Genomic DNA, 11,144 nt, shown 5'->3' with positions numbered 1-11,144 from the left:
GCAAATAAGATACCGTTGACTTCTCCTTAGAAATATGCAAAGACTTAGCTTGAGAACGGATCTGAAACAACCAAAAGTTTTTAGAGAACTCCTAAAATCTGCCCCTTCATAGCTTGAATTGGGGTGCGGTCTGGTCAGCGCGTTCCCTCCGCACCGCTAGGGGGCGAAGGTCTGAAAGCCTGCTTTCCCACGGAGCCCGGCCGCTCTTGGCGACGCGGTCTCGGTGACGACACTTCCTGTCAGGCTTGCCGGCAGTCGCGCGCGGCTGCATCTCTAGAGGTTGGGGGTTCGGGCAGCCATGGAGCACTCGGGGCCCAGCGAAGGTGGGTTCGGCGCGGCCAGCCGGGGTGGAAGGCTGGGCAGCCGGAGTGCCGCGCTGACGGGCGGTCTGTCTTTTCTTTCTTGCTACAGTGACAGGCGCTGACACGGCGGGACCCGACCCTCAGCTGGCGGTCACCATGGGCTTCACAGGATTCGGTGAGTGACAGCTCTGGGCAGAGCCCAGCCTAACTTTGCAGAGGGCTTACGAGTGGATGTTAGGGGAGCTGCCACTTTTGAGCGGCGCCTTCCGCCGTGCCAAATCCGAATTGCTTCGTTCCCATTTAAATAGTTGAGGCCAGTTCAGGTGACAGTTGGAAACCTTGACCGAAAGGGATTACTATCGTGATCCAGTTTGAGAAGGACATTTATTGGTGGGCATTAAATAATATTATGGTGCTTATTGAGTTTCTTCCCACTTCAGTGTTAGTGTATTCCCTAGTCATGGCAGGTTATTAGGTGACTGAAAAAAAAATCTCAAAAGACAATCATCTGTTAATATTAGTGCTAGCAAACATCACATGGAAATTGCCCTGTAATTTCTTTTGGGAACGAATGTCCCTCTGATGCATCTAGTTCTCATTCATTCGTTCATTCTTTCATTTATGCATCTACTTACTATCTTCTAGGACTCTAGGTAATGAATGAAGTATTTACTTTTTTAGAATTTCTTTTTTCTTCCTCCTCTTCTTTTTCCTCCTTTTGTTGTTGTTGTTGTTGAGACTTTTTTTTTTTTTTCTTTTGCGTAACAGCCCTGGCTGTCCTGGAACTCACTCTCTAGACCAGGCTGGCATCGAACTCATAGAGATACGTTTGTGTCTACCTCCCAAGTGCCGGAATTAAAGGCCTGAGCCACACCACCTGGTGGATTTTTAAAAGAAATGTATATATAAAGTTAGCTTTCTAAGTGAATGTTGCTTTATGTCTGTGCACCATATGCCTGCAGTACCCATGGAGGCCAGAAGAGGTCACTGGTTCCCATGGAACTGGAGTTACAGTGGTTGGGAGCCTCCTTGTGTGTCCTGGGAATGAAACCCATGCCCTCTGCAAGAGCGACAATGTTCTTAACTTGTGAATCACCTCTCCAGCCCCTCTTTTTCACTTCAGAAAGTTAGGAGAATTACAAAGAAAAAGAAGTCAAAGCTTCAAATTCAATCTGTTTTTCAGATTTCCTGGTGCATATCAAAATTCAGTATCATACTTATAAGTAAACATTGTTCTTTAAGACAGTGCAGATTTTCATGTATTGTATTCTTCCAAAACATGATTTTATTTTTGGTAGTAGTGGGACTCACTGGGTTCGGTCCCCAGCTCCAAAAAAAAACAAAAAAAAAAAAAAACAAAAAAAAAACCAAACAAACAAATATCTTGGATACCTTATTCAAGAGTAGGGGGAATGGTTAGTCTATGATTATGTTAGTAGGTGAAAGGATTTTTTCTTTTTTTTAGCTTTTATGTATATACATCATAGCTCATTAGTAGATCAATTAAAGGTTACCCATATTTGTTTGCTTGTTTGTTTGTTTGTTTGTTTTGAGACAGGGTTTCTCTGCGTAGCCCTGGCTGTTCTGGAAGTGCTCTGTAGACCAGGCTGGCCTCGAACTTGTGCTCTGGGATCGGTGTGTGCCACCACACTACCACCTAGTTCTCATATTGGGTTTTAAAGACATTTTGTTTAAGATATTTTGTAATATTTTGTTTATTCTTCGGTAGTTTCATTCATATATACAGTATATCTTGATCATCAGTCACTTCTCTCTGAACTCTTCCCTCTTACTCAGTTCACACTCCTCCATGTCTTCATCCTCCTCATTCACTCACTGCTCAGATAGTGCTGCCTGCATTTACATGGGCTCCCTGCCTCCGACCATATCCCTGAAGAGAAGCGTTTCCCCTCCTCCAGCAGTCATTAGTTGTGAATAGGTCCTTAATTGGGAGCGGAGCCTTAAGAGCCCCTTCTCTGTCCATATTGGAATGATTGACTGGCTTCTTTCTGTGCAGGTCTTCTAGCTACTGTGAGTCCAGAGAGCATGTCCATGTCACACCCAGAGGACAGCATTCCATGGCACTTCTCCCCGTCTTCTGGCCCTTATTTTCTTCCCACACCCTCTTCTCTGTATTTTGTAAACTTCGCAGGGACTGATGCGGATGCCTCACTTTGACCAGTTATGAATCTCTATATTAACTGTTGACCACTTCAGAAAACATTTCTCTCACTGAAGTTGAGAGTGGTGCTAATCTGTGGGTATAAACGTAAATATTTAGGAGCGGGTTGACATATTGACACTCCTCAGTCATAGACTTTCACTGGGTTCAAAGTATGAGTTTCCTTCTGTGGTTCAGACTTCAAGTCCAGTCAGAGGAGTTGGTTACTCTCACAGCTTCCCTGCTTCTGTCTCAGCAGTGGGCACATCTTGCCTGGCAGGTCAGCCTTGTGGCATGCCCATCTACAGCTGAGTAAGTCTGTTGGTGACTTTTCTTCTCCACTGTCCTACCTGGCATTTATGGCACTGTGAAAAGTGAGCCAGCCGGGAGGCGTTTCCAGGTCAGTTCCAGCTTGAGTTCTCTCGTTCTATTGCCACAGTGAGTCTCGTCTCCAGCAGCAGGTTTTACCATCTGGTTAGGATAGGGAACTGAGAGCAATGGCAATAGTTTCTGTTGTTTGGGAGTCTCCGGGGCCGCCTGGCACTGAGCTTTGCCTGTAACTGTCTTCCAGGGGAAGAGTTGTCCACCCATGCAGAATATTTCTGTTCAAACTCCTTTTAAAATTATATTTAAAAAATTAGTTTACTGTGATGGAGAAATTGCTCAGCGACCAGGAAGGAGCACTGGCTCCTTTTACAGAGGACCTGAGTTTAGTTTCCTCCTGGAGGTTTACAACCAACTGTAACTCCAGTTCCAAAATCCAACATCTGGTATCTGTGGACACCAGGCACACACATGGTGTATATATACACATGTAAGCGAGAAACTTAAAATAAAACTGAATGCGTCTTTAAAAAAAATGTGGTCTCCATGAGGCTTTTGCAGACATTCTTAGTTTTAGTTAACCTACTTGAATCTACCTTTCCTTCCTCCCATTCCCACTTAAGCTTTTAACTCTTAGTGTCCCACAACTTTATATTATATGTGTTCTGTGTCCTCGTTCCAGTAACCCTTTTCCCTCTGAGGTAGGGAGTTTCAAGGTGTTGACCATAGTTATGCGAGTCAGGCCCAGTTCCACCTCTCATATTTGGTGTTTGGTTCTGTGTGAACTTTATGCTCTATTTAGGATAGTGTACTAAAAATAGTTACCAGTTGTGTATAGATTTTAAGTGCTTCTGTAACACATCACTATAAATTTAGCATTTTAAAACCAAAAGGATTATGGGTTTAGTCCAGTGTAAGCTCTTGCCTAGTAAGCATAAGACTGGGGTTCTACTCACAGCTCCAAAATAAACCCCCTAGATATATTTTCCCCTATTGTAGAAGTCAGGTCTGAGATGAGGTGTAAACACACAAGCTCTAATCCGGTAGCGCTGTCACGTTTAGAGTGAGGGCGTTAGTTCTGTGAACAACACAGTTCTTGGGAGTAGACTGAAGTATCTCTGCTTTCTGGCTATTTCTTAGCTCCTTCAAATATCTTTAATTCTTACGTAGTTTTCATGATCTTTAAGTCAGCTACAGTACTTTTATGCCTTCTTAGGCTTTGAATTTCTTGATGTTCTACACCTTTGACTTAAGGGCTTCTTTGAATAGAGTGGGCTAAATAACTAGGATAATCTGTTTTATTAACTTTTACGTAAATCTTTTTGAGTGCGTGTCTTATTTATCCTAGGCTCACCTTAAATTTTCGCATAGACATGGGTGATCTTGAACTTACGGTGGTTTTGCTTCAGTATCCTGAGTGCTGCGAGTATGGGCATGTGTATTCAGGGCTGTGGCTCAAACCCTGGGCTCTGATACTCGCTGGGCACTCAGCTAATTGTGCTGCCTCTCTGAGGCAGGGTGTCTGTTTAAAGTCCGTATTCTATTTCTCTCTATGGACTTGCTTTGTCATCTGGGGTTGCTTTGGGGTATTTTCTCAGATTCTAAGAATGACAGTATGGATCTTTCTCATTTTCCCTGATAGATCATGAGACAGTTGGCTGACTAGTATTACGTAGGTTCACAGTCCTACTTTTGAGAATCTGAAATTTGTATGTCTGAACATTATATTAGTGCTCAAAAGTTTTGGGTTTTGGCCCTGTTTTGCTGGATACCTGTAATAATCCCAGGATTTGGGAGGCTGAGGCAGCAGGATTATGAATTTAAGGCTAACTTGTGATCTGAAAAAAAATTCTAGAAAAACCACTAACAAGGGGCTGGAGAGATGGCTCAGTGGTTAAGAGCACTGACTGCTCTTTCAGAAGTCCTGAGTTCAAATCCCAGCAACCACATGGTGGCTCACAACCATCTGTAATGCCCTCTCCTGGTGTGTCTGAAGAGAGCGACAGTGTATTCACATACATAAAATAAACAAATCTCAAAAAAAAAAAAGAAAAGAAAAACTACTAACAAAAAAGTTTTGAATTTTTATTTTGAATTAGGGATGCTAAGCTAGTAATATCTGTGTATAAATATTAACAGCGCCACCTCTTTTTTTTTTAATATTTATTTATTTATTTTATGTGTAAGTACACTATAACTGTCTTCAGACACACCAGAAGAGGGCATCAGATCTCATTACAGATGGTTGTGAGCCACCATGTGGTTGCTGGGATTTGAACTCAGGACCTTTGGAAGAGCAGTCAGTGCTTTCAGCCGCTGAGCCATCTCTCCAGCCCAACAGCGCCACCTCTTAAAACACTTCTGGTCCAAGCATTTTGGGTACTAGTGAATTTGTATATTTGTGCCTTACTGTTTTGTCACTGGAAACATGCTATCAAGTAGACCTACACTGAGTGGTTATTGATCCATCAGTAAAGCTGCAGCACCTAAAGCTCCTGGCCAGCTCATTGCAAGGTGGTCACAGTGATGTTTGCTCTGCTCCTAGGGAAGAAAGCGCGCACGTTTGACTTGGAGGCCATGTTTGAGCAGACTCGAAGGACAGCGGTGGAAAGGAGCCGGAAAACACTGGGTAAGCAGCACAGGTATTTTCCCTCTATTGGCTTCAATGTGATATAAACATTATACAGTTACATTGCTAGCGATAAAGCAGGAAAAAAAAAACCTCCAGAAATGTTTTTAATTACAAATGCCTATCTTTAAATCAGAATTGCTAAGGTAGTTGTAATTGCTGCTTGTTCCTTCTGAAAAAGAATTTAAAGTATTTTCCATTTTAAACATGACAGAACTTGTATTTTACCTGGATAGAGAAAGTCTACATCCCAGCATCGTGTAAAAATGTGGTGTATGGGGGCTGGAGAGATGGATCAGTGGTTAAGAGCACTGGGTTTTAGCTGTAGTCACATGGGTGCCCAGAGGACCTGGTACTCTCTTTGTGTCTCTGTAGACAATAGGCACATGTGATGCACAGACAAAAGATGAGGCAAAATACCCACGGCCATGAAATTTAAACAACAAGAATGTAAACAAGGAAGGATCCACGATTATAATTCATAGGAAGCAGAATAGCAGTTTCTTTATTATCTCTCCTCCTGCCTCTGTCTGACTTTCATTTCATTTTTTTCTTTCCTGCTTACAGCGGAACCAGTATTTGGAAGGCTGGGCCAGAGGTGGCTGTCACCATTGCTTGTTGACCCAGACAGTATAGAACATTGTGACATACACTGAATGTGGCTGCTGCTGAATCCCTGCTTAATGAGCTGTAGGAGATACTTAATTAAACCTTATGCCCAGACTGGCTTTTCCAGATGGTTGGCAGTCCTAGGTGTCACCTTAGGGTCTTCAGAGAACACTGGCCGTGTGTTTTCTGTGGATCTAACTCAGATCTCTCTTACACTAGAGGAGGATCTGGAGTCTGGGAACAACTGGAGTTAAATCAGTGCTGTGATAGTACTTGTCGTGTTTGTTTATTTTTATTTTTTATTTTTTTGCTTTTGTTTGCAGTTTTGAGACAGGGTCAGACTCTGTAATCCTGGCTGTCTCTATGTAGACCAGGTTGGCTTTGACTTCTGGCAGTGTGTCTCCTTCAGCCTCCTGAGTGCTGAGATTATAGGAATGAATACCCCAATTCAGTTTTTTTTTTTTTTTTAAAGATTTATTTATTTATTATGTATACAACATTCTCCCTGCATGTGTGCTTGCAGGCCAGAAGAGGGCATCGGATCCCATTACAGATGGTTGTGAGCCACCATGTGGTTGCTGGGATTTGAACTCAGGACCTCTGGAAGAGCAGTCAGTGCTCTTAACCTCTGAGCCATCCCTCCAGCACCCCAATTCAGTTTTAATGACAAAGGAGATATGGGATCTTACTAGGTTACCTTGGGCAGTCTTGAACTCATGCACCAAGTTATCCTTCTGTCTTAGCCTCCTGAGCACCAGGTATTTAGGAGTGCACTACTGTGCCCGGTACTTGGTTTTGGTTTCGAAATGCTGACTTGTGGGGCTGGAAGGTGGCTCAGTGATTAAGAACACTAGATGTTCTTCTAGGGCACTGGGTGGAATTCCCAGCATCCACCTTATGGCTTGCAACTCTTTGACCTCCAGTGCCTGGGGATATGATTCCCTCTTCTGGCCTCCATGGACACTGCACATATATGTTACCCAGACATACATGCAGGCAAAAAGCATTCATACATGTAAGAATAATAAATATGTAAAAGTTAAAATGGTACATCATTTAGTAATAACATATGCCATATGGTTTGTGAACTCGAAGCTAATATTATTGGAAGTAAGCCTTTTTTTTTTGGTTCTTTTTTTCGGAGCTGGGGACCGAACCCAGGGCCTTGTGCTTCCTAGGCAAGCGCTCTACCACTGAGCTAAATCCCCAACCCCTGGAAGTAAGCCTTTTTTGTGAGATGTAAAGACATCTATGTGCATATATTCATATATACATATATAGTTTTTTGAGACAGGATCTCACTAAAACTTACCATAGAGACTGAGCCGGCCTCTGTCTTACAGAAATCTTCAGCCTCTGTTTCCCAAAGGCTGGGATGAAAGATGTTACTAAGCCGCTGCTCTACCTCCTTTTTTTAAGACAAGGTAGCCTAAAACTTGGTACGTAGGTTAAACTGGCTTCTAACTTAGAGATCCACCTGCTTCTACCTCCCGAGTGGATTAAAGGCCTGTAACACTATGTCTGGCTGCTACTGCTGTTTTTGAACTTCATTATGAGAAATTTCAAAACTATAAATAATACTGTTTACATAATTCATGGTTAGTGTTACTTTTTTATGTTATTGCCATAATGAACATTTTTTATTTGCTTTTCCTCTGATTATTTTGAAGCAAATCTTAGCCACATTGTCTCATCAATATATAATATCTTATGTAATATCTATATCTTACCCCTCCTCCATTCCCCCCACCTGCCCGTTTATTGAATCCAGTTCCTTGCATGTGGTTAGGTAAGTCTCTACCGGTGAAGTACATCCTTGCTCATGTTTTTAAGACAGTCTTGTTAGGCAAGCCTCAAACTCTCAGTCATCTTACTTCAGATCACAGGGCTGTACCACCATGTCTGGTAGTATGTTTGTATGTATGTATATATCTGCAAACATGTAAAGCTAGAGGTGGTAGCATGTCTGGTGGTATATGTATATATCTGCTCTCATGTAAAGCTAGACGTGGTGGCATGCATCTAATCGCAGTGCTTCTAGAGCAAGATGGGAGATGAAGTCTGGAGACCCTGAAACTCATGGGCCAGCTAGTCTGATGTACTCAATGGCAAAAGAAGAGTACTTGGCAACAAGGTAGAGGATGAGCTGGGGGTAGGGGCGGAAAAAACAACTTAGTTCTTCTAAAAGGATAAAGGAAACTTTTTCCTACTCAGTACTTGTAATGACAGATGTGGGAGAGTGTCTTACCATAAAGTAAATAGGTCGTCTATTGGCATCAAATGAAGGTCCAGTAATTTAGTTCTGTTCTGATGTCATCTACCTGGAGATACTATCGGCTTTCAAGTCTTTTTTTTTTTTTTTTCCTTTTTTTTTTTTTTTTTCGGAGCTGGGGACCGAACCCAGGGCCTTGCACTTGCTAGGCAAGCGCTCTACCACTGAGCTAAATCCCCAACCCCTCGAGATACTATCGGATTCCTCTACTTCAGATGCTAATCACAGATTCCAGAGCGTGACCTTGTCTTTGATTCTCTGGGAAGCAATTAGGCTGCCTGTGGTGCAGCGATTCAGTGGGTTTGGTGTGCGCCTTCTCTGTTTAAACCCACCCTGAGTGCTCAGCTGATCTAGATTCATCACGCTAATACTTTCTAGAAGTTCTTAAAAAAGATTTATTTATTTTAAATATATGAATACACTATTGTCCTGTTCAGACACACCAGAAGAGAGCATTGGATCCCATTACAGATGGTTGTGAGCCACCATGTGGCTGCTGGGAATTGAACTCAGGACCTCTGGAAGAGCAGTCAGTGCTCTTAATCACTGAGTCATCTCTCAAGCCCTCTAGAAGCTTTTATAGAATGAATCTATCCCACTTTTCCACAGAAGTGGGGCTAGCTAGGGACCTTCCCTAACTAGAGTGATTTAAATGTTCCTAGATAGTTCCTAGTGAATAACAAAAGACAGTTCTGTTACTCAGGAAATGGGAAGGATTTTAGGAGCTTTGGGGCAAAATAATGTAACATTGTACTCCAGTACATCAACTCTAATGGTGAAATAAAACCAAAAAATTATGCTATCTTGAGTGTATTTGGAAATAAAGGTTTTAGTGGGTTTTTATACTATCAGAGCATCTTGTGTTTAAGTGACTCATATAAAATATTTTGGACAGCAGGTTTTTATTTACATAAGGTATGTCATTTCTGACAACATAGTTTTTTTTTTTTTAAAGATTTATTTTATGTATATGAGTACACTGTAGCTGTCTTCAGACACACCAGAAGAGGGCATCGGATCTCATTACAGATGGTTGTGAGCCACCATGTGGTTGCTGGGAATTGAACTCAGGACCTCTGGAAGAGCAGTCAGTGTTCTTAACCACTGAGCCATTTCTCCAGCCCAACATAGGTTTTTAATACACACTTGAGATTAAATTGAGTTTAGAACTCTAATAATTATCTATTTATCTATTAATCATCTATTTATATACTTGTTTTTGAGGCACAGTTTCATGTAGCTCACTCAGGCTGGCCTCGGAACTGAATAGCCTTGACCCTACTGTGTGTACATTTCATGTGCTGGGATTGCAGAGTGATTCCAGTAATGCACAGTTTTATGTGGTGCAAGGGGTGAAAGTTGGGTCTATATAACTAACCCAAATACTGCTTTAAACAATAATAATCCTTATTTGGAGATGGTTTTAAATGACTTTACCTATTAGAGCTTGGCGTTATAGGTTGGAGAACCTAGGTTTAAGAAGCAGCCCCACATTCTACCGTCTGAGGAAAACTGGACAGGATTTCAAAATGTTTTGATCCCTGTCATGTGGGTATGATATCATCTACCTTAGCAAATTTATTGGGCATTTTGCCTTGTAAAGTACTGTTTACAAATCCTTTTAAATTTCTGTTGGGTATTCTTTTCTGAAGCACGTGAACATACCACGTAAGAGGGGTTTTGAGGAATTACTAGGTTTATACATTTAAAAAAGTTTGAGGATAAATTCAGTATGTGGAACTTTGATGGCCTAGTACCCTAGTCTTTGTTCAGTTTCAACTGTGGCTCTCCTGGCCTCAACATGTGAATCTCTATTGAACATTTAGTTGAAAAAGAAAAGAGAAAGTTCACCTTAGCTTTAGTATGCTGTTTGGGATAATTTGTGTATATGCAGAAGCAATCAAATTCTGTGGGAAATGATTCATTTTACGAGTTGTAAGAGTTTATTTTTGTATTTTTCCCAGCCTGGAGCATTAAGTTATATTCAGATTATAAAATTAAAGTTGATACACAATTTCACTGACTTTAAAAAATTATTTGTGTGTTAGTGTGTGTATATGTTTGTGCGTGTGTGCGTGCGCGCGTGTGCATGTGTGGTGTGTGTGTGTGTGTGTGTGTGTGTGTGTAGATGGGGGAGGTCAGGGTGATTTTTCTTTTCAGGAGCCCTTTCTCCTACCATCACATGGGTCATGGGGATTGAATGTTGGTCAACAGGTTTGGCAGCAGATGCTTTTATAAGCTGTTAGCTTGCTGGCCCCGACTTCATTAACAATCGACAAATTACATCATGATTCTTCTTGCTGATAGTGAAGTCTTTCCTTAGTTACTGAAATCATACTTAAGGGTCAAGCTTGTTGTGTGACTGAGGATGGCTTCGAATTCCTGATTTTCTGCCTTCATTACCCCAATCCTGTCACTATATATGTGTGTTACCGTGCCTAGCTTTGAATGTGGTTTCAAAGGGTAATTTAATATCTGAGAAGAGAAAATACTAAAGAAAAATTTAGAAATCAGACTTCTGCTTTTTTGTTTTGTCTTGTTTTTTCTTTTCTTTCTTTCTTTTTTTTTTTTTCGGAGCTGGGGACTGAACCCAGGGCCTTGCGCTTGCTAGGCAAGTGCTCTACCACTGAGCTAAATCCCCAACCCCTGTCTTGTTTTTTCTTAAAACTCAAACTTCTTTTTCTCTAGTTAAATCCTATATCTTCTACTGACCTAGATTAACTTTTCTTGGAATTATTTCATACCTGTGTGTCACAGTACTTTAGAAAACACTGTAAGTTTAATATTTTCTGTTTTGAAGCTAAACCTCTTTGTTTGCTTTTATAATTTGAGTGCTTTGCTTGGTCC

General features: G+C 41.5%; 1 protein-coding gene across 3 annotated transcripts in view; it reads left to right on the top strand.

The window, feature by feature from the left end:
- Positions 1 to 222: 222 nt before the first annotated feature.
- The window catches only part of Wdr70 (WD repeat domain 70), a 239,873-nt gene continuing 228,951 nt past the window's right edge, over positions 223 to 11,144 (top strand). The window contains exons 1-4 of one of the 3 annotated variants that reach the window (XM_039101946.2): positions 223 to 323; positions 412 to 477; positions 5,333 to 5,416; positions 5,984 to 10,316. In XM_039101946.2, coding sequence (XP_038957874.1) covers positions 299 to 323; positions 412 to 477; positions 5,333 to 5,416; positions 5,984 to 6,072 — 264 coding nt within the window. In that variant the 5' untranslated portion in view covers positions 223 to 298 and the 3' untranslated portion in view covers positions 6,073 to 10,316. Of the gene's footprint in view, positions 324 to 411; positions 478 to 5,332; positions 5,417 to 5,983; positions 10,317 to 11,144 lie in introns of those variants that run through there. The other 2 variants (NM_001013909.1, XM_039101944.2) reach the window with 2 other exon arrangements.

This window comes from Rattus norvegicus, chromosome 2 (genome assembly GCF_036323735.1).
Source record: "Rattus norvegicus strain BN/NHsdMcwi chromosome 2, GRCr8, whole genome shotgun sequence".
In the NCBI taxonomy this organism is placed as follows: domain Eukaryota; kingdom Metazoa; phylum Chordata; class Mammalia; order Rodentia; family Muridae; genus Rattus; species Rattus norvegicus.
The sequence above is the reverse complement of the archived record's forward strand: the minus strand, read 5'-3'. Positions and strand labels throughout refer to the sequence as shown.